Source organism: Hesperophylax consimilis, chromosome 10, assembly GCF_061612785.1.
Source record: "Hesperophylax consimilis isolate HC1 chromosome 10, BYU_Hcon_1.0, whole genome shotgun sequence".
Lineage (NCBI taxonomy): Eukaryota > Metazoa > Arthropoda > Insecta > Trichoptera > Limnephilidae > Hesperophylax > Hesperophylax consimilis.
This window is the reverse complement of record NC_142845.1, coordinates 34399732-34425010: the sequence shown is the minus strand read 5'-3', so window position 1 is coordinate 34425010 and position 25279 is coordinate 34399732. Positions and strand designations below refer to the sequence as shown.

General features: G+C 35.3%; 1 protein-coding gene across 1 annotated transcript in view; it reads right to left on the bottom strand.

The window, feature by feature from the left end:
• The window catches only part of Zdhhc8 (zinc finger DHHC-type containing 8), a 43785-nt gene that overhangs the window by 3133 nt on the left and 15373 nt on the right, over window positions 1-25279 (bottom strand). The window contains exons 3-8 of the mRNA XM_089636866.1: window positions 22965-23122; window positions 22289-22461; window positions 19584-19778; window positions 18547-18724; window positions 13588-13775; window positions 8021-8344 (exon numbers count right to left, since the gene is read on the bottom strand). Of these exons, the coding sequence (XP_089492992.1) occupies window positions 8021-8344; window positions 13588-13775; window positions 18547-18724; window positions 19584-19778; window positions 22289-22461; window positions 22965-23122 (1216 nt within the window). The remainder of the gene's footprint in view (window positions 1-8020; window positions 8345-13587; window positions 13776-18546; window positions 18725-19583; window positions 19779-22288; window positions 22462-22964; window positions 23123-25279) is intronic.

The window sequence follows — 25279 nt, the reverse complement described above, 5'->3', positions numbered from 1 at the left end:
TCCGGAAACTCGTAGTACAAGCGGGAAACTGGTGAATCTACATCACATTTGGAGTCGATTTTGTAGTATATATTTTTTTGATTTGAGCTTTCGTTATCGAGTAAATCGAGTTAGAAGTTGATTTTTTTTTTTTTTTTTTTTTTAATCAAATTCTTATAAATTATTAATGAAGATCAAAGTACCCAACTAATTAAAACTATTTGAAAGTAAAACAAATGAAGAAACTCGGATTTGAAGCATTATTTTGAAATCACCCTTCATTTAATCCGGTGTAATCATAAAATATTTCTGCTCTGCAGGGTTAAAACATCTGTTGTTCAACCCTAACCACCAGAAAAAACTTTAACCCTAAAATAGCTGAAAAATATATTTTTTTGGTTTTTTTTTTTTTTGTGAAAATGCTCAAATCAAAAAACTTTATGTTTATTTGGGTTCCCCATGTGGTGTAGATTCTCCAGTTTCCCGCTTGTACTACGAGTTTCCGGACACCGTGTATACCAAACTATATATTTATATTGCGTGTGTACAGACGTGAACAAATAATTCGTCTTCATTTTAAAGCATAACTTGCAAAAACTGTATTTTAATAAAATAATTAAATTAACGCCATCTATGAAAGTGTAGATTATAATATATGTTACGTTTAACCTTAATAGCATAATATTATGAAAAAGTTAGCTGGCAAACAAAATGGTTATGGAATTAGATTTAAAATGAAAATACGATGTATCATGTTAGCTTTGGAAAAACATTAAACTAGCGCATGTAACAGTGGCTACTCAGGAAATCGTAAAACCAGCGCATAGCACACAAAAACACATTCTTTTTACATGTTTTTACCGTTGTTGAGTGAATGAATGTTGTTAGGTCCATCTATGTTTTGGAGGCCAAAAGAAAGCAGATAGACAAATAAAACAAACAATATATAATTAGTAACAACCATTCAAATGAAATACATAATAATTTGAGACATCATATACTGTTATACTGCACTAAAGTCTAAAATGCCTGGAGCAAGTCCAACTATGGCATTCCCATTTTGGGAACATTGTAAGTTTTAAGTGGTGGAGAGACAGGAGAGGAGAAGGTTGGGAAAGTATCTCGCCAATCAGATCTAGTTACTAAACGTAGCTAATGCCACATAAAACAACATTTCGATTTTGAATGGTGGTCTCGTAGCAGAGTGATACGGAGTATCTTCCACTCTGTTTATTTGAAAGATTTGTAGAACAGGGGTGTATTATCATTTGTGATTAGTTGTCATAATCACATCTAGTCACTAAACATAGCTAAAGTCATTTCAAACAACTTGTCGATTTTGAATGGTGGTCTCGTAGCAGGGTGATACTGAGAGTATCTTCCACTATGTTTATTTTTCTGTTGGGTTGAATTGTCAATTAGGTATTATTTTAAATCATTGGTAACAAAATTAACAAATGTCATTAAAAATAGTACAAAAAAAAACAAAACAATAATGTCATTCAAAGAGTATTATTACATGCAGATAAAAAATGAATAATCCAAATATGAATAAATATATATATAATTATGCTAAGTATATTATTTTCAGTATAAAAGATCCCTACCAGATTAGGTTAGGTGTAAATTCCTTCTTTTCATGGCAAACAGAAGTCAAATTCCAAACCGAAATTACTGAAAACATCACAGGGAAAGAACATGAACTAGGGAATTAAACGATGCTTGTGATTGAAGTGAAATATATAAAAAAAAACATTTTATTTTGCTCCATTTATTTGGCTGCATCAAATACAAATAATAAGAAGTGAAATATAATTTTTAAGTAAAGTTGTTTTTTTTAGGTTTGCAACACTTTTTTGAATTTCACTTCAGAATTTGACAACTGACACAAGTAGAAAATGTATTAATTCGCAAGCTCTAAAAGCGTTTAATTTATGTAAAAAGATGAAGAAGATTGCGATAGTTCAATGCAATTACATTAGATTGTTGTATAATTGCAATTAAGTATAATAATATGTACATAAATGTTATAGAATATAAGAAATACATATAGTTAGTGGTTTTGGTTGGTGAATTTGTATGTGATATGGATGTTTTATGGTAGAGGGTGATTGAATAATCATATGCAGAAAGGAATGTAATAAGTGCTACTAACTAGAGAACACTCTTCAAGAAAAATACAAAATTTAATGTAGTCATCTCTATATCAGGTTTTAAAAATGCATCATTCAGATTTTAAGAGAAAATGGAGTAAAAAATGTCTCATCTCCAATGACGTTACAATACTTCTAACTACTCGGTATTGTCTGACAAACTCAAGATAAAATGTGGCAGGTAAGACACACTCTTATATTTCCAGTAAATTCTTAATTCATACATTGTTTATGTGTGAAGAAGTGCGTATGAACGAAATAAACGACTATTTGCATAGAATACTACATTCTACATCACGGGTGTGACGGAGATAACAAGGTAAGCTTACTCGCTTGCACTAAAAGACGACCTACTGCTATTAGGTTGTCTTTCTTATACTTATGTGTTAATAAGTTCGCTATCTCGCTTTCACTGATGAAGTTGAAAATATTCGGGAAACAATACAAATAATTGTATTTTTTATACTAATAAAATAATTTGTGTGTATTTACGAATGAAATCTTCTTTCGTAGCTTTTACTGGTGTTTGCCGAGTAACAATTTTTTTTTTATCACGCACGGGGACATTGTTGCACTGTTTAAATGCAATTTACTTAGAGGTAGCACACAACCTTACGCGACTCTTGGCAGTTTAGTACTAAAACTACGAAATCAAAAGCAGTACAATTGTCTTGCTTTTGGCTTGCCAATTTGAGATTTCTACATCGCGTCTACATATATTGTAACGTCATTGCCTATCTCTTTATTTCAAACAAAAGTTACTTAAAAAAAATAACAGCATTTAGCCTGATATGATTTTAGATTTTTTAAGGCAAAAAATATTATCATAATTTATTTTTGGAGTATTATGTCATGTTGGGCTTCCTTCCTTCTGCGGGCAACGTTTCGGACAATGTTACAGTTTCCAACATCCTGATGTGTCGATATAGTGACCATCTGCCCTGGTGATGTACGCTGTAATTACTGTTTGAATTGTTGGCTAAAGGAGGAAGCGCAACAGGACCAAATATCACAAAAATAAATCTCGATAATCATTTAACCATTTCACTGCTTGTACTTGTATCCAATTATGGACCGTAAGTTATACATGTCATAATTTGGATTAAACAAAACTTTTACAATTTGATTAACATGAATTGAGTTCTCGCAGTAAGAAAAAGTATGCACCTTGAAAATGTTCATGTGTTTAGCTATAAAATAATACTCAAAAAAGGAAAAGAAAAGAAAATAATAAAAAAGGAATATCCTTACCCAAAGAAGAGGCAGTCTTGAACTGTCTGGTATATTTACAGCTTAATTGATTCCTTTCAAACACAATTCAATTCAACAATCTGTCATCGGTAATGTATATTTAGGCCAACTACAAAACAAAAATTACTTGACCACTCAGAACTTCTACCTGCAAAGGAAAGGGCAAGCAGGATTAGGATAGCAGGAAAGTGCTCAGGTGATTTATTAGTCAATGCATTAAACAACCAAGGAATCGTACACATGCTGAGCGGAAACTCATCAACTTACAAACTCAAACAATACATATTATAGAATAATGGGCACACACGGAGCTCTTTATCGTAGAGACATTCATTTAAAAGCGTGGTGCTAGAGGCATGGTCGTACGCACTTGGCAGTAGTAACTCGAGGGTTCAGTCTGTTTATCTCGTCACATTTGATGAACTGTCCTTGTCAAATGTCGATTTTTGGTCAGTTTCGGCTTTTGAACATTTCGTCGGTTTTCTGCCAGAAGTCTTTTGAGTAACAAAATGTTGAATCTGAGATAATTGACTAAGTTTCTGCTATATTTGATTGGTTATATCCAAGCTCTAATTATATCTGACTTAATATTTATGTTGAAAATTGTAAATGGTAGTGTAGACAGCCTTGATTTAATTAACATCATTGAATTTCATATACAAGAGCTAATCGTTCTAAAATGCTTTTAAATGTAACAATTCCAGGACTGAGCATTTCAACCTAGATTACATGAAGTTAGTAATAGGTATGCAGATGTAGCGGATCTGTTTAACTGCACAGAAGCTAGGTACAAAAAGGCTATACTATAATATCTTTTAAATCATTAATTAAACCTAAGTCTGAATGATAATCTAGTCTCCTTCAACGGAAGCAATCTTCCGAACAGGCCTTCCATTGATATGCTTGGTGTAACTATAAGTGACCAGCTCAGGTACGGGGGCTCCATCGAAGCCAGAGTAAAGTTGGCCTCTCAGAAGCTGGGCGTACTGTACAGGGCCCGCAGATACTTTAATAGTACACAACTGCTCACCCTGTACAAATCGCAAGTGCGCCCTACTGTCGAATTTGGCAGCCATCTCTGGTCTGGAGCCCCAAAATACCTGAAAAAAACCCTTGACTCTGTGCAGAAACGGGCGGTCCGTTTGATAGATTCCCCAATCTTAACAAACGGACTGCAATCTTTAGAGCACAGGCGTCAGGTAGGTATGCTGTCCTTGTTCTATCGGTATTGCAATGGAAGATGCTCTGAGGAACTAGCGTCATTGATCCCTTCGGCACCGGTGCGTAGTCGGGATACACGCCAAACGCGCGCCCAACATTTGTACACAGTTGACACTTGTCACATGAGAACGGGTCGCTTCTACGATTCGTTCTTAAGTTCAACAGCTCGGCTGTGGAACGAACTGCCGGCCTCGGTGTTTCCTCCCTCCTACAACATGGGACTCTTCAAGACCCATATTCACTCCTTCCTCTCCACAAAAAGACCCTCCACACAGCATCCCCAAAGATGATATAGGCCCTGAGGGAAATTATTTTCTTCAGGGCCTCCTGTGTGGAGTAAATATAAAAAAAAAAAAAAAAAAGTCTACTCAAACACGTTTATAATATTTTGTATGTACTTGTATCTCCTTCTAGAGCTTGAATTTATTTTATACTTTCTGTTGTCATTTTATGATCAAATGCGACAATTGTTATTTTTGTTTACATTATTACCAGTGTTTGATTATGCTTGTATTCTGTGACACGCAATTATTGTGTATGGTATATTTATACCACGGATATTAAATAAATAACAAAGATATTTTACAATTGCTTTTATGTGGGAATTTTAATTTTTTGTTTTATTCATACTAACACATTTCTTCTGGGTATTTTTTGCGATGGCGCTTCGCTGTCTCCGGGCGAAAGTAAAGGTTACGCTTGAATTTCTTTGATTTGTTTTAAATGGCTATATCTTCAAAAATATTTTAATAAAAATTTCTACGTAGTAACTCAGCATACCCGAGCTATAAAAGTACTAAATGAAAATCGAATATTATTTGAAACGCAACTCGTTAACCTTGTAATATGTTTATTACGGTCTGCCTATCGGTATTTGCCCATACCTGCTTTCTTTAAATACGCCCGACATCTCTCGCTCGCTTGCACATAGGAGTTGAGTGGGGCGGAACAGAGATAGTTTGTGTCGAATCGGATTTCACGGTCATAAAAACGCTCATTCCAGGAATTGAATTATTATAATAAATAATAATATACTATCCTTTGTTAAAATACCGATGTAAACGAAAGGCACGAAGATAAATATAAAAAGAAGACTTGCATTACGATTCGATAATTATGTACATATAGTTGAGACCTTAACAAAGAGATTGGTATATGATATTAATATAAAAAAATAATAATTCTGTCTTTTATGCCATTGAAATGAGGCCGGAAAAAGGTAGAACTAACCTTCCCGGTCTTAAGCATCAATCGACCGAACGGGTAGAACTACCTTCCCGGCCGAAGTGTGCTAATAGGAAAATAAGGACTTTTTGGAAACATGAAACAACAAATGGTAATATTTTTGTCTCGCAAGAAGTCACCAAAATGTTTAAGTGATTTCTAGGCATAATTTATGTACATTTCCGCAAATTATCACACTTTCAAAAGCCATTAAAATATTTTCGTGATTTTGTATTAAAAATTATTGGTATTATATACACTTGGGTGACTATTAGAGTTCTCAATTAGCTATAAATAATGTGTTGACATAAATAATTAATTACTGGATAAAGTATGACAAAATAGGTAGGTTGTGACATCCAACTTTGGACAAAAATGTCACTTAATGACTTCTGGCAGAAAACTGACGATACAGGGTATCTGAAAAATGAATATTGTGGTTTGGTGACTTGCCTGAACAGTGATGAATATTTTATTTAGTTTTTATCACAGTTCTCTTTGCAAAATGAGTTTCCGGACACCATGTTACATTAAAAAAATACTAAATCATAAAATCAGATAGAAGATAAACAATCATAATAAAAAAAAGACAAAACACACTCCAAGACATATTTTTGTTAATCAGGCATTCCGTCACAAAAGGGAGGCATGCAAATAAACTTGGCAAAACTGATTTTCAGCTTTGTAACTAAAAATTGAAATAATAAATTTTAATTTGGAAAACACGTAACAGCGAAAGCAAAATGTTAACTGTTGGTGCAAAAATGATTTTGTTTTTGAGTTCAAAGTTTACAAAGTGAAAGTAGAATGGTTCCATGATGGAATGGTTGTTACCTTCTGATTGATATATTTCATGCCAGGAGTCTTAATGTTGGTGAGTGAATGACACCAAGCTCGTGATGTGATAGATAGATGCTTGGAAACATCCATATACAATACACTTAGTAAAAAAAATATCTCACATCAATAATTCTGTAGTAGTCAACATTTGTAGATGCCAGGGAATGTATATTAGAATCATGTTTAAGTTTCCAAAAAACAGGTTAAATGTATTGCATATAGATATTTGAATGATACAATAAACTGCAACATGGTTTTTAGCCGTGGACCTGAGTTGAGAAGTAAAAATATTCTTGTAATTTTTGTTTAAAATATCGTTATTGATTTTTCATTAAGAAGACTATAAATAAGGAATTCCATTCAATTTCAATTTCACCTTCTAACTTAAATAATTTTTTTTTTTTAAGTTTGCATTTTTCAAAATCTGCCAAAACTACCAAAATCTGACAGGGCATGCGTGACTTCATATGTACCTCGGTTTTGTCGGTCGACAGCAAGGTCAATTCCAATCAGGTTGGTATGAAATCAACAAATCCCAATTTAAATATTATAAAATTTCCAGAAAATATGAATTCTTTTTTGGAAATAATTTGTATACCACAGTGATAACCCCGTGTGCAAGTCTAAGCAGTGCAACCTTGGACAAAATTGTCCATGTTGTAATGCATGCGGCCGACCAACTCGTGAGGTAGCAGTGTAAGATTTGTTAGATTTTCCGACCAATCACAGGGCGTTTACGTCTCCTAGTTAAGAATAGTACTTAGAATTAAGTAAAAAAATCAGCTGCAGCGCGTGTTTGCACGCGGTTTTGGCATTTTCAGCTATTCCTAAACCGCTGCGTTTAATTGCAGTGCGTGCTAAGCCCACAAGCGGGAAATTGATGAATTTACATCACATAGAGAATGCAAAAAATTACTACTAAAAGGTTAAACAAAAACTTTTGGAGCCGGGTTTACAGTTCAGTGCATTTGAAAATATATTAAAACGCTGATAATAACTACCTTATGACTGATTTTTTTCAAATTTGATCTAAAAAAATTCCATCTTCGGACTTGATTTACTCGAAAATGTCAAATCAAAAAAGTTATGCCACAAAATCGGCTCTAAATGTGATGAAGACTCACCAACTTCCCGTTTGTATTACGGGTTTCTGGACACTGTATAATATTATACATACACCTCGGACAAAGCTAGTAAATACTAGTCCTTGATGAAAGGCATAACATTGTAAGGCAAATTAGGTTCCATGAAATATTTAGCAGTGATCAAAAATGGCCAGAAGATTTCACTTTCTCAACTCAGATATCACTAGCAAACATCATTAGACGATCATGTTTCCGTTCGCGACTCACCTTCGGACAGGACTGTTGATAGCCAGCGGAGTGGGCACCCCCAGCGCCTTGATCCTCTGCTGCATGGTGGGCGATGGGCGCTGCTGCTGGGACTGCATGCCGCCCTGCTGCATGGCCCCCGGCTGCATGGCTCCGGGCTGCATGCCCCCTTGTTGCATGCCCCCTTGTTGCATGGCCATCTGCTGCTGGCGCGCCTGTTGTTGCTGCATCTGCTGTTGAAGTTGGGCTTGAAGCGCCTGTTGCTGCATTTGCTGCTGCTGTTGTTGGAGTTGCAGTTGGGCTTGCTGCTCCTCTACACCGTAGCGGCCTGAGGGGTCCATCGGCCTGCAAATACATTATAATCCCTTTTTATTAACCAGTAATGCAAAAATTGGTTGCGATATTTTTCAATGTCAGCAATACCTTAGCGCCTCAAGGGTCTTCCAAATTATTCACCTCCACTCCTTTGGTTCCCTGATTCCCTGCTCAGTACCACCGCGACTGCATGGTGAAGTGCTTGTGCTTTGCTTATCGCTCGCCTATCCACTAATGCTCTACGCTCTAAAAAAGCTAATCAATGTTTTACCTCTAATATATTTATTTTTGCCTATTATAAATAAAAATCTGTTTTTTTCTTACAAAATAAATAACTATACATACTGCTGTCTATAATATGCTGAATTCAGCGATCACGGGACTCTTTCTGTTCTAAGGAATAGTTTGTTTATTTATTTATTTAAGGAGAAAACATACATACAGACAGTAATTAAAAGATAGTCTTATAAACCACTAAATTAAACTTGAGAATTCGCCTGCATCCTAACTATTTCTCACGGATTGACTTGGTAGATAACAATTCAAAAATATTTTTTACATGTAAATAGGGAAAAAGTATATACATAAGAAAATTATTTTGTGTATAGACAATGCTCAGTGTTAAATGAAAATTTTGTAATTTAATTTCATACAGAATATACTGTTGGTGCTTCAGCGGTAAAGCACGCGAGCATGCAAACACCTTAGGGATCTGTTAGCTGCCCGGAAGTGCGGCGACTATGAGATTGGTTAATGTTAAATTTGTACAGAATAGTATTTTGGATAAATCAATAGATTTTTTTGTAAGAATCGATAGATTTTTACTGACCACATCTGACCATTCTAATCCCTTCTGCTTCACTACATACAAACTCTGACAGGGGGTGCTATAGACTTGGCTAATTGTGGACAGTGTGAAAATTTTGAAGGAAAAAGGTATGAAGGGTGTGTAGGAATCTAGAAATCAGTGCGTCCAGGAGTGACAGACGAATGAATACATCCCTCCCACTGCGGGCGGCGCAAGGCGATGGGTCGAGAGACCAGTTTAGGAGGAGAAAGGGTCTCTCCAAACCAGCCTCTCCCGATCTGGCACACCACGCAGCTGATGGGTAGGCGCATCCTGAACACACCTCACCCGATGAACCCAGGCACCCCTGTTATATAACCAAACGTAGCAATCGTAGCAAAATGTAGCTATGGGAGAGGCGTTGGTTATACAAAGAGTATCTTCCACTCTTCAGAAGTTTGGTAAAAGACTTGTTTCACAGTGATAGGAAGTAGTCTCCTGGAGTTTAATAATTCTTGAAAAAATAAAATAAATTTAGTTTTGTTCCATTCCGCACGGAACCGTAGGATTAACAGAGCTTTAATTTTAGGGTATTACAAAAATCCGAGGATTATAAACCACAAGAAGCCATAAATATGACATGTAATCAATATCCAGTCAATTATTACATATAACAGCAAGGTTTGCGGAATTTATGACCTGCTACAACCTTTCCTCTGGGCCTTCTGTATGGAGTCAATGTAATAAACAAAACAGTAGAATAAAATTTAAAAACAAGTTGGTCTTTCAACCTATGTAGCACAGGCAAGTGAAAGAAATGACACAAGCAATGGTAAATGAAAATTAATGTTTTAAGTACTGAATTTAGGGCTAGGTTGAAATATTATCCAGTGTACCCAAATTGTTGTGAATTTCACATACCAATACAGTAGAACCCCGTTAATTCGAACCCCGATAATTCGAAAAAACGCGTAATTCGAAATTTTCTCCAAAAAAATATCCACAGAATTTTTTTTTTATACACAATGGTTTTCTAATTCGAAATTCGTTAATTCTTAATTCGAAATTTATTTTTGTCTGCACACGAAAATTTGTTTTTTGTAATTCGAAAAACTTTTGCGACAATAAATCATAAAATTTCGTAAATCTGAATCTAAAAGACAGCCATAACGGTAAAATGCCAAAAAGTGTATTTTTATGTGGTTATACATCGCGCTAATTAGTATTATTATTTTGTAAATCGGAATCGATTTACACTGGAATGTCGTATTTTTTCCAATTTATCTCGAATATCCGAATTTGAAGGGCCGAGAAAATTCGTTTTACGCGGAAATATGTGGTAGTTTTATGAATTTACACCAAATATCTGAATTCAGTGGGTCGGCTGCGACGGAATTCGAACGCAAAATTTCAATTTACGCGTAAATATATCGCATTTTTACGGGTTTATTTAAAATATCTGAATTTCAAAGATCCAGCGCGACAGAAATCGGCTCCGAAATTTCAATTTACGCGGAAATATATTGTATTTTTACTAAATTTACTTTGAATTAAAAGTAAATTAATTATTTACTTCGAGTTAAAAGATCCGGCGTGACGGAAATCGGCCGCAAAATTTCAATTCACACGGAAATATGACGTATTTTTACGAAATTTACTTAAATTATCTGAATTTAAAGGGTCGGCTGTGACTGAAATCCGCCGCGAAATTTCGGTTTACGCATAAATATATCGTGTTTTTCCAATATCCGAGTTTAAAGGGCCGGCCGTGATGTTAATCGGCCGCGAAAATTTGATTTACGCGGAAATGTGTGGTATTTTTATGAATTTGCTTAGAATAACTGAACTTGAAGGGCCGTTCGCGGCGAAAATCGGCTGCAAAAATTCGATTTAAACGGGAATAATTCGTTTTAATACGAATTTACTCCAAAGATACCACCCGAATTTGAAGGGGCGGCCGAGGAACTCCATTTTCGCCGTCTTTTTTTTTTTTTTTCTTCATAAAATTTCGAATTAAGTGGGAATTCGTTAATTCGAAATTTGATTTTTGATGACCGCTGGATTTCGAATTAACGAGATTATACTGTATTCCACTGCCAGAATTATACAAGGACAGAATTACACACAATTTTGTGCCAGCTGATTCTATTTTCAATACTTACTTGTTTTTTGCGAATTGATGGATTTGTAAATTGTACTGTCTTACCAGATAATGTGTTTAAATATGTATAAAAATAAAATACAACTTACCGAAAGTACTTTCATCAGAATAGCTACTTCTGTATTTTGATGAGAGCACCCTCATATCCCAATATTAAGTGGAACAATTTTTTGATTGTGCCTATTGGCCACGGCCATGCAAGGTTATTTGTCTAATAGAATTTCATATTTGAAGAAAAAACAAAAGTTAGGTTAAGTTACGTTTTTTGACGTGTAATTCCTATACATGTAATTTTATCCATGTGCAATTTTGATATTGTGTAATTCTGTACATGAAATTCACACCCCTGTCATTTCATCATGTACGGTTCCATGATATTTCATCAAAATGAAAATTCAACACACCTTTAAAAAGTGATATTGAGTCATTAACCTTTTCTATGCGTCATTAATTTGTATCACTTCGTTTACACGCGGGGCTATTTATCATCAATCTAATTTATGACTTTAAACAATAATCACGCATGGATTTTAAAATTTGTTTTAAAAAATACGTCGCTTATGTCTTGAATTATCTTTTCAAGTATAAATAAACAATCCGAACATCAATGGGGCTTGATAAAAATTCGAAGTATATATTCATAATGTAACTGATATGGTATGCCCGGGCGGCCATGTTTATTTCAAGGATAACGATACACATATGATTTAAGATTTTCACGGCCAAAAGTATTTTTGTTATTTGTTTTTGGGGTATTATGCCGTGTTGCGCTAACTCCTTCCTTAGGCTAAGGAAGGAGTTAGCGCAACACGGCATAATACCCCAAAAACAAATAACAAAAAAAAAGGTTACACATGATTATAAACATGCCGGAGTAGAGCTCTTCAACTGTGGTGCGATGTAAGTGGTTGATTTATGGGTGCGATGTCGCGTTTGACTGGATACATGAAATATTGACACACTTAAAAAGGTTCATATAATAAAAAATAACTACACTTAAATTTACAAAAATAATGAAATAATTTTTCTGTTATTATGTCACCGTAAATATGTATCACTTAATATATTTTTTTATCGTGATTTTGAAACAGTTCTCAACGCATAACGGCAGAATCATGGCTTTCATGCATTTCAGCAGCTTCGCAATTATTATCGACGTCACTGTCACTAATTTCAAAATCTGAATCTATTTCTAAAGTAGCACCAAATATTTCTTCGTCATTAAGACCACGACCCGACATTTTGTATTTTGGCAATAAAAATACTTTCAAAAATTGATAAAAAGTCAAACTTGTACAACTTTACACTTGATTTTTCACTATAAAAAAGTTTTAACCACGTATCTTTATTTGAAAATAATCTAACACTGACGAAATTTTATATTTCTTCAATAGTTTGAATAAATGTATGTAACTGAACTTATTTTAAAATATGATAAATCAGATGAATGTACATTGTAATTAAAATAGTTCATATCCACGAAAAAGCAAACAATAATTCGATAAAACAATGTAATCTACACGGCGAGCGTCTCTGTTTGAGAATCTTATAAAATGCGCCTGTGCAATAACGTGTGTAAAGACGCGGGAAGAATTCAAACTGATTCATTTTTCGCTCTGAGTTGGAAGATCCCTTCAAATCTTTGTATCCATGATTAGGATACGTATTATGGATAAATATCGTAAGATGTCAGTAGTGTAAAGATGTGAGATTTTTTAGGAGTATAAGTTTTACCGTGCTCAAGCATGTTTCATACCCATAACGCCGAAGAAACTTTGCGTCGCACAGATGTGCCACCCGCGTACAGGGCATGTACAGTGCGTCGCAGGCGTGCGTCTCCCGCAGGGATAGGGTTAAAAGTGATGAAAGTAGTTATATATGTATCCTATTTAACCTAGTTTTTGTTTCATCACTTTTCATGACTTTATATCACTTTTTGGAGGTGTGTTGAATTGTCATTTTGATGACATACCCGGTCACCGTATGTAACTATGGTCGGCAGTGTAATTTTTTTGTGTTGGGAGGCCTAAGCCTAGCCCTTCGCAACAGAATTTTAATGTGCTACATTAGTAAAGCCCTTAGTTATGATCCCCTAGAACCGGGCGACTTACTGGTTACAATAGAAGAGAGAGATTTCAAAGACAAGCTCACTCTCGTATCATCTCGGTTGTAAACGGTTAGGTGGCTGAATGGTGTGGAGGACACTAGCGCAGTTTATGTACAAGGAAGTGGAGTGGAGGTGTTTCCTAAAGGCGGCCAAGACTTTCCAAGGATTGTAGCCGTGATGATATACGCTCGCAAAGAAAGGTAGGTCAGATTACTTACCTCGCTCTCGTATAAGGGCTATGCCTCTGGTTATGATGTGGGTGGCCCAGCTCAACAGCGCCGGGCGGCATGAAGAAGTTGTTCTTGGAGCCCCGTCTCTGCAGCAAGGGGGGTGTGGGTTCGCAGTCCGCGCTCTGGGTGCCCTGGGGCTCCATGTCGGTGTCGGAGCCCTCGCGCCCGGGCGATAGCTGTAAGAAGAACCGTTATTGAGTTTTGTGGATTGCAAAGTTGATAAAAGGTGATATCACATCACAATAGGATTAAAATTGAAAAAATATATGAAGAAACATTGAAAGAACAGTTTAAAGGTATCCAAAATTAAAATAGAATAAATTAAGACATGAGCGGATAAAGGTGTTATTTCACCTGACTCCATGGACAATCTCAGATATTTTATGGACCTTTGATAACCATTTGACATCTGACTACAATTGTTAATACATTATGTACATCAATTTACTCATAACTTCGATTTAGTAACATAACATATTCGTCCACTCATATCTTTAATGGAAAGTAGACAATTTTACAACAATTATCATGTAATGATAATTGTCTGTGGATGAACAATATTTTAATAATCACAGATAGAACATGCACACATTTTTCAAAGATAATGTAATGAGCCGAATTGTGAGTGTACCTAATCCTTTTTGACTCGATATAATGTAAAAATCATTCAATGTCAAAAGATAAATTAAGAAAAGCTGAGATCTGAACTAGTCACACTTAAATCATTTTTATGGATGAAATGTAAAATCTAGTATATACAATAAAACAATGAGAATATAATTAATAAATGAGAATCAAATTGAATACGGACATACTTTTCATTGTTATTATTTGTTAGTCTTCAAGTTAGTTCAAAGGATTTCCAATTTCATATCAAATTTAGGGACTTGGGGGTATTTGGAGATGTCAAAAATTTAAAATCTGAAAATAATAAACAAGAATTTATGTTGGAAATTAACACGTGAAGGATGCTATGTAGATTGAAATTACAGTAAAATGGATTTCTTAATGAAATGCTATGTAAAATGATAGTGAGAATGATAATATACAATACGATCAGGGGGTTGGGAGCTGGGCCTGAATCTGGAGCACTATCATTTTCATCAGGAATCTTCGATAATTGAAGATAGCGGGGTTAATGAGTTACCCCAATGCATTTATCCATTATAATAAGGAAATACTAAGATTATTTAATGCACATTAAAAAATATTGCAACTACAGGGTTTTCCAATAAGAGGTGTTATTTTGATATTCAATCATAAAAGATCAATGGTTTCGTTGCTTGTGTGGCACGTAGCGCCGTCTTGTTGAAAGTAAACGTTGTCCAGATCAATACCATCCAATTCCGGCATTAAAAAATCATTAATCATCTCTCGATAGCGCAATCCATTCACCGTAACTGTTGCTCCAGCCTCATTTTCGAAAAAGTAAGGTCCAATGACTCCACCGGACCATAAACCGCACCAAACAGTCACACGTTGAGGATAGAGAGGCTTTTCAACAATAACTTTTTTGAGCCCCAGATGCGACAATTTTGCTTGTTGACGAAGCCACCGAGGTGGAAATGGGCCTCATCACTCAAGATGATTTTTCTATGGAATTCCGGATCATTTCAATCACGCATTTCAAGGACTCAATCAGCAAAGACACGACGTTGTTGATGATCGGCCGCCTTGAGTTCTTGTGTTAACTGAACTTTATAAGCCTTAAGACACAAATCTTTATGCAAAATACGGTGTAATGACATTTGTGGAATTCCTAATTCCAAAGAACGACGAGGAATGGACAAACCTGGGTTTTCTTCAACACTTTCGGCTACAGCAGCAATATTCTCCGCTGTTCTTGAGCGACGTGCACGGATTTTACAGCTTGAATTTTTCCACCAATTTCTGTATTGCGGTCCGACAAGGTGCTTCACGATGACCCAAAAATGTTCAAGTTTTACGAACCATCTCTGCCAAATTTTCACCATTCTTATAGTGAATTTTAATAATTTAAATGCGTTGTTGAAGCGTGTATCGTTGCATTTTTATGAATGGCGTAGTTTCTACTTGTCAAATGACAGCTTCAAAAGTAACATCTACCGAAATAGCGGGCTATTCAAAATAAGACCTCTTCTTGGAAAACACTTTATTTAATTTTCGCCATCATTAAGAGAATTGTAATGGTGGGGTTACTAAGATACCCCGTGTAGTTATGGGAGGGTTAAAAATATATATTTTTTTAATCTTTGCAAACTGAATTGGGTTGTTATATGGAAAATTCTGTATTGTGTTTTTTTTAAGATTACAAGATTGGCTTTATGCATATTATGAATAATGGAGTTTATTTGCAGCAAGCTGGAGCAGTTATTTTAGTGTTGACATGGAAAAAATATTTTGCTCCAAATCCCTGATTAGTGAATTATGATTAAAAATAGACAAAACAGGATGCCAAAAAGCCAAAATTATGGGTAAATCATTTGAAAGTAGAGTATGAAAACTAGATTTGGCTAAATTTCTAATGTATGAAAATCAATCAACACTGGTGAATTGGTGAGAAAATAATAAACAGTTAGTTCAGACCTTGAGGTGTATAGTGCAATTCCTCTAAGGTCCATATAAAAATACAAACAAGAAACAAGGTATTATAAACCGTACACTAAGTATACATAATAAAATACTTAAGATTAAAAATCACTAATCAAATCTAAATAATTTTTATTTTTCAATCTTGAACCACCCCCCTCCAAGCTACTGCACTTTGCTAGTGGAAACCTTTCCTTATTATTATGCATAAAAATGAATTAATAAGTTATTCAATATATATTAATGTTAAAACATCTAATTAACCTATCTCTAATTTGCTATATTTTTTAGTATATCCTAATATGCAAAATTCACATATTATTATTTGTATTACTCACACTTAGAGATCTGACTTACATATTATCATTTTTAGGTTTATTTGTATGCAGTGAAACTCGCTTAAAAAGTTTTGTTTTTCGGTCCCTTGAAATTACTTAAAAATAAAATGCAAAATCGCAATTTTTTCCCACATACAAATTTTTAGCTAAAACTGCTTCCAGCCTAAGAAGTTTTATTTATTACTCTGTTATTATTGTCTGTATTCCATTTACGAGGTTTTAGAAGTTCAACAGTAAAACCATCATAAATGGAAACTAGTGTCCCAACATAGGTAGGTATCTGAAATTAACCCTTCTCAACAGTTATAAAATGTACAACTTTGTTGAAGCAGATTACGCAGTCAATACAGTGGCAGCTCGAGATATTTTGCTGATCGCTGTTCAGCTCAGATCGCTGCGCAGATCTGCGCTCTCCAGATCGGCATGGGACGTGTAAAGATGGAGGAAGTGGCATCACGCCTCCAACGAGTTGATTTCACATTTTATTTATGCATCTACGGTTCTGTTTGGTATATCTATGGTTGTTTGTTTTGACAGTTGGCTTAATCTCTAAATACTATAAAATAAAGTCGCTATCCGTGTTTGTCTGTTTGTGCGCTTAGTTCTTGTAAACTATGGAACGGATTTTGATAGGGTTTTCACTATCATTTAGAGAATTTCTTCCAGAAGGTTTACATATATAATACATGCAAATTATATTTATAGAAAGTAGAGAAATGTCGATGTTTTATAATCAAGTCGTAATTTTTTTTTTTCAGGCACTACATTGTTAACGCTGGCTAAACCTTATGAGATACATCAAAATAATGTACTACGGAATTATATATCTTAAAAAGCCCTACAGAAAAGTCCACGGTGATAGATGCGTCTATGTCCTAAGGATAACTCCCGGCAACGCCGGGTACACTTGAGCTAGTTTAAAAATATTTTATCGTTTCCGGCTACAACAAAATCAATACTTTTGTATTTTTTCAACGATAAAATATTTTTAATTCATTCTACCTATGAAATTTTAAAATACATAATTCTGATAACTATGAGTACAATACTAGAAAAAAACCTATTCCACTTAAGAATTTTTTTTGTCCGGTCCTTTGAAAAACTTCTTAAGAGAGTTTCACTGTACTGTAAATATTTATCATAAAAAAACCAATGGCGCAAAGCACGTAACTGATAAGTGTGGAAGCAGCTTGGCGAGGCCTTAATTAAGCCATGATAAACAGTGGCTGACGAGATTTAAATTCATTTTCAGGGGCCAGAGATATATAACCCGAGCAGGATACATCAGAAAATCAGCCGGCCCAGAAAAAGGGTCTTGCCAAAGGGTAGACCTTTGTCAAATACTGGACTCAAAACAATATCAACCTATAAATGCACAAACACTGATAGTCAAGATGGCCGTTGGATCTAACACAACTTTTTACCCATAATAAGGTAAAATCCAAACACGAAAATTGATAAAAGCCATACATGCTAAAAAATAATTTGCCTTATTATGTTCTGTTGAGTTTCCTCCTTCTTTAGCCGACATTTCAGACAACTTTACAGTATCCACTATCAGGGCAGATCACCACATAGAAGCCCAACATGGCATAATAACCCAAAAAAGAATCACGATAATATTGTTGGCCGTGAAAATCTTGAACCACATCCCACAATGTTTGTATGTATTAGATTTATATAATCATTGCAAAGCGCGCATGAGATGATTCATCACAAAAACAGAGCTATAAAAATGAACAAAATTCTTTTTTAATTGATTTTTATAAAAAGAAGTAATAAACCGTAGTATATTTGTATTACAGCCATCTTTTCAAGGATACCTTATATTGAAAAGGCAGTAAGTCAGTTAGTGAGTATTGAACTCAATCTGTCCGATTTATAATCGATAAACGCTATAAACCATAACCACTGAGATTCAAAAATCTGCCACTAGAGGCGCTGCCAGTGTGCAGGCATTTATATAGGAAGGTGTTGCCTAAAATGACAAAATACGCCGTAACATCAGACGTGCATTTTAAAGGCGGTGGTAAATATTTACTTTGTTGTATTGGGCGTGCTGCGCGCTGGAGGTGGGGCGGTGCGCGCTGCCATTGTTGTCGGCCGTGTAGACCTTCACCTGCTGGCTGCCACTGTTGGGGCTGATGGTGCTGATGGCCGAGGGGATGCCCCCTGCCATACCCACGCGTTTCAGGGACGCGCGCGACAGTCTCTGGAGGCTGAGGAAGATCAGATAAAGCTAGGTTATTCACAGCGTAATTGAAATTCATTAAACAAATTTTACTAAATAAAGTTGTTGGGAAGTAAGAGCTTCACAGATGCACTCATAGAGGGCAGTGCATAGAGCTTGCTTGGAAGTCTGTAAGATGGCAGCTAGTGGCCAGTAGTCGCCAGGACCAGTTAGAATGCTCCCAGACAAACTTGGTGTTTTCAGATCCCATTTAGCCAACTCTTAGTTAGGTCGACTATCAAGTCACCATTGTAATACGCAAACTATTAATAAATCCCTGTTTTAAACACAATAACCTATTATTCTAAATCTCCTTCCACGACGAGTTGGAGAACTGTTTAAGGCAACACATTAAAAATTATTGATTACCAATTATTTTTTGACTAAGCCTATCGGCAACAGTGGGGCCCAAGAGGTTAATGAATTCGAAAGAAATGCAAGAAGATAAAATGATTTTATTTACGGAATTTTCGCTCTCGGGGGGCACCGTAATACTTAATATTCTCAAGGGTATGTGAAAACCAAGATTCAATGCATTTGGATATCTAAAGAAACATGGCACTAAACTTGTAGTGATAATCCAGTCTACAAATAAAATATTTTTATCGTATTGCTTTGTGATTCATTAATTCAAAAGATTTTAAAAAAATATTCAATTGCAAAAACAATATAAAATATATCATTCATCGAGAATATCTCGATATGCCCACAGATACCTTGGAAAGTTATTCGATTTCATTGACCTGTCTTTGGTCTCAAGGAGTGGAGAGGCCCCAATAACATTCGGTAATCTTTCAAATCTGTAGAGATCACACGTCTATTGATTCAGTTGTAATGAGGTGGCTCACCTGGGATACTGCGGCCCAAACTGCGTGTAACAACAGTTGTTCCAGCAGCCGCGTGAGAAGGGGTTGTAGCCACCCTTGAACTTCCCCGTGACCTGTTCGTTGGTGGTGCGCCCGCGCGACACCAGCACCATGTGGAATCCCGTCAGACCGAAGATCGGGATGGCCAGCAGCGCCACAATTCCCATTATCACCATCCTGCGTTTTGTTCAGTTAAGGCAATATTGGAAATGATTATAAATTATAAACATTAATATTTATAGTATTTTTACTTACAAGTCCGGGACGATTAAGTTTCATGGAATTTCGAAATGCTCTCGAGGTATCGAAAAAAGTTCTACACCATAGACATATGAATATTAGTAGACCTGCCCTAAGTGATTAAAAGCGTATTATCCCCACTCCCCATACCGGTTCCATTGGCGCCGGCTGTGCTCGCGTATGGCCTCAAGTGAAATTTGAAAACGTGACGTCATCATTCTTGTGCGAACTATGGTCGAGGCATCATCGGTTCATTTTACGAAATAACACGGCAAAATGTTGACTTGTACTATGAAAACTTGTAAAAATAGATGTGAAAAAGAGAATAAACCCAATTGTCGTATTACATTCCATATATAAGCATTATTTTACTTTATTTTAAGCATATTCACATCGTATAATATGAATCAGTTGTTACTATCACATCGAGAAACGTCTGGACGCGAAACACAAAGCTGGTTGGTTGCTGGGAAGTAAATTATGAACATTTATAAAAGTGTCTTAACTAAATACTTAAACGAAATATTCGACTCTGAAAATAGAACCGATTTTTTTTGCCGAATTTGGACTTCGCAAATTTGTTCATAACGTGGCGAGTAATTTGCGCTCCCATGTAAAAATGTCTATTCATTCAAAAGCAGGTTTTACTTTGAAGAAGTAAATGGTGATATTATAATGCGAGATGCCTATTTACTGTCAGATTGATTTATTGACGAATCACAGTCAGCCTTACTCCCTTCGTTCTTCAACAGTTGATTTTACCCCTCGCCATTATCTTCTCGTCTATTAATTCCTATGTCTGTGTTCTACACGCTTCTTATTTTTGAAGTTGTCTCAAAAAAAATACCATTTTAGAAACTAGATAAAATTAGATTTGAAATAAACATTGATATTTGTAAAACATTAAATTTTAATATCAAACATGAAAATATTAACAAAAAAACTTACCGGGACAATTTGACTCATTTTGAAAGAATTCGATATTTAGAAAACACATTCCTTTTGTGTAGGGAGTTAGTAAGAAAACCTTCACTTCACTTTTTATGCCATTTGTACAATAAAAATATATAAATATTTTTTAACTGTTTTAACTTCGATGATAAAATCCCGCCAATTTGTAATCATACACTTTGATAATTTTTTGGATTTTATCCATATAATTTTTTATACATAATTATGTATAAATATGTGAGACAAACTGAGGAGAATAATTATTTATCTTTCTAACGACAAACAAATCACATTATAGAAAAAAGGTGAAAATACTTTTATAATTTATGGACGCCCCGGTCAGATCTGTCCTTCAGAGCCTAAAATGGAATATTATGTTTGTGGCTAGTAATGTCCTTCTGTGGCTTGAAGGGTTAAGGTTTAAATGAAAATTTTAACATAACTGATAAATAGCTTGACATGATTAAATTTGGCAGTTGGTGGCGTCGCTAGTGTAGATTTTGCGGATTGTAACATATCCAAAACAGTTACATAAGTCATTAGTTTCTCCATTAGTTAACGGTGTCAAGCCGTAAACTGATCCTTGGATTACCTAGCTGAGAAACAATAAATCAACATTTTGGATTAATTGCCTGACAACACATTTGAACTTTCATAAACATAGCTTGCAACTAACATATTTGAACACTGTAAATATAGTCGACAACCAAATACATTTTTAATCCTTGGGTAACCTGCCTGAAATCCAACACATTAGAACACTGTAAGTATGGTTGACAACCAACACATTTGAACTTTGATAACTTGGCGGATAACCAAATAATTAAACTGGATTATCTGGATGACAACCCAACACACTTAATCTTTGGTAAACAAAGTTGAAAACAAACACACTTAAACTTTGGATTACACGGCCGACAACAAAACAATTAAACTTTGGATTACCCGACCAACAACATAATTAAACTTTGGATTACCCGGCCGACAACAAAACACACTTAAACTTTGGATTATGCAGCCGACAACAACACAATTAAACTTTGGATTATCCGACCGACAACAACATAATTAAACTTTGGATTACCCGACCGACAACAACATAATTAAACTTTGGATTACCCGGCCGACAACAAAACACACTTAAACTTTGGATTATGCAGCCGACAACAACACAATTAAACTTTGGATTATCCGACCGACAACAACATAATTAAACTTTGGATTACCCGACCGACAACAACATAATTAAACTTTGGATTACCCGGCCGACAACAAAACACACTTAAACTTTGGATTATGCAGCCGACAACAACACAATTAAACTTTGGATTATCCGACCGACAACAACATAATTAAACTTTGGATTACCCGACCGACAACAAAACACACTTAAACTTTGGATTACCCGACCGACAACAAAACACACTTAAACTTTGGATTACCTGGCTGACAACTATAACACATAACACGTAGAAGTCGGATTTGTAAAAGGATACGCTACGATGGGCTCAACATTGGAGAGGCGCTCCTTGCTGTTGAGCACGAAGATGAGGCTCAGCGAGAAGATGCTGAGCATGTGGATGGAAAGGGAGATGAGGAAGAAGAAGAAGAAGCGATAGTTGCGTCGCCCGATGCAGTTGTTCACCCACGGGCAGTGGTGGTCAAATGTCTGCAACAATCAATACAACAATGTTAATTACTAGACATTGGATAATATAATACCTTATCGAAATATGAATGCAAATATGAACTATCCAAATCAAAATATGCACTAACAATGTCAAAATGTGCACTATCAATAAAAAATCAGTAAAACTAGTAAATTGGAAACAAAGTGCAGACTCATTAAACTTTTTGAAGACAGGGTGTTAGGTCAAGGGAAATAAAAATTGTGCTTCAAATGGTAGACCTCGGCTTATGTGGAATCTAAGATTTCGTTTTTACAAGGTACGGCATTATAAATGTTGTTACTCTGAGTGAATTTAAAAATGCCACTTTAGACCCAAAAAATACTTACCAAAAAAATTTATATTTTGTTTCCATCGATGCCTGGAATCCATTATGAGAGAGAGCTTGCTCTTTTGCCCGTTTTATTTACGTGTTGCGTGTGTTTAAACCCTATATTTGTCCTTTTATTTTGACTAAAGTGGGGCAAGATGTGGTGTCGGTTACCTCTATGCAGTGGTTGCAGACGGAGCAGTGCGAGCACCTTGGGGGCCGGTAGAACTTGCAGGTGGCGCACCACTTCATGCGCACCGTGATGCCGTTAATCTCTACATTCTTGTAAAGCGGGGCTCGGAAGTCATCCTCGCGGTCTTCATCCGGGGGAGCTGGAAAGTTATGATGATCATTAATAACAGAATCTTATTTGTAGCTGGTATCTTGCTGCAGACAAAACTAATTGAGCAGTTTTGACGTGAAACCATTCTATTCTGTGGTATGGATACGTGAATCCTGGATATTTAATTAACGAGTAATCGATAACACTGTAAATATCCATAAAATATCCTTTTTCAATTGTTTACACATTTAACTTTTTTAAATAGCCAATCCTGCAACATAGCAACATCTCAGATTCGTTGCCAAACAAATATACAACCGTGAACAACAATAAATACACGTACAAACTATTTAAATATACTGTGAACAATCATCCAACAAATCCAAGATATTGTGAGTACTATTCTTTCAGTATGGTAGTTAGAACCTTTCCTCTATCGGTGAAATCGATAACTTTACAATTTCGGATCGATAGACGTAACTACCGATGATTTTATACCAATTTCCCGAGCACGCTCGCCCTGTTGATAGCCAGACTGAAATTGATGATGCAATAAATAAGAAATCTATATACGTTAGAAAAGTCAAAAGTCATACAGTTATGTAAAAATATGAATAAATACCCCTAGTAACGTCGGGTACACGTCAGCTAGTAAAAAACAAAGTCGCTATTCGCGTCTGTCTGTTTGTACGGTTAGGTCTTATAAACTATGTAATGGATTTTGATAGGGTTTTCATTATCATTTAGAGAATTTCTTCCGGAAGGTTTATATATCTAATACATGCAAATTATATTTATAGAAAGTAGAGAAAAGTCGATGTTTTGTAATCAAGTCGTAAAAAATATATTTTCGGGCGCTTACATTGCTAACGCTGGCTTAACCTTAAATTCTAGAATTAACAATCTCATAAATTTACTCCAAACAATTCATAACGCCGAGTACACGTCAGCTAGTAAAATAATAAACTAAGTAAATCATCTTCAAATACGCTCTCTGAATCGCAAGACGTGACAAAGCTACGAATTGCGTCTGCTGACAAATAAAACAAATAAACATAACCTAAAAAATAAACAAAATCAACAAACGGGTCTGCGCGCCGCGTACTTAAGAACTAGAGACCACTTGTCATGTGGTAGCACCAGTGTGCACGTTGACCTGGGAACGTAGTAGTAGTTTATGGCGTACGTTACGTGGACCCAGTGTCTCTTCCTTCGATAACATACATTTTACCAATGTTAACTTCGAAAGCTCATAACCTTTTTGGAGATATCGTAAAAATAATTTTACTATCGTTATTACCTCTTTAAGTATAATAAATATATTTTCATCAAACTAAAAAAATAATTAGTAGATAACATTATGCTTTCCAAATATGGAGTCCTTACTTCGCAAAGGATATAAATCTGTTAGAGAGAGTACAGAGACGTTTCACTAAAATACCAAGAGCTCTGAAAGATCTACGATACGAAGATAGACTGAAGGAACTAAGATTACCAACCTTACAAGAAAGAAGAGAAAGGGGTGACTTGATTGAGACTTTCAAAATTTTATCTGGACATTACAGTTGCCCTGGCATCCAAGAAATCTACACTACTAATAAAAATATAAATCTCCGTGGACACTAAACAAATTACCAAAACGACTTTTGCATCTAATCCTAGAAAACACTTCCTTGCAAATAGAGTAGTGGATGCTTGGAACAAACTCCCACAACATGTCATCGATGCAACAAATATAAATCAATTCAAAGCTCTATTGGATTCACATTTGGAGAGAAGAAAGGACTTAGTTCAAACTTAAAACAACTCAATTACTGTCAAACTTGTTGTGAAATCAGATATGAGCGCATCAGCAGAATGCTGCCTGCTCTGCACATAATAATAATAATAATAACAACATTAAATTAAAAATAATTCATAGAAATTTTGCAGGAAATGAGTTTAGTTTAATCTAAAGGATAATTCTTATCACGCCTTGGAGAGCTATAGATCAATCTGATAGTAAAAATGAAATTAAGATAATGGTTACTGAAGACTGTTGATATTTTAATCATAATCAAATTACAAAATGAATTCAATGTCATATTACCCAATGATAAGATGACCTCTGTAGCAGTGGATAAAATCATTGACTTTGAAATAATTTAAGGTTGTGAGGTTAATTCAATTCAGTAAATAAATTGAAACAATACATACAGGCATCTTG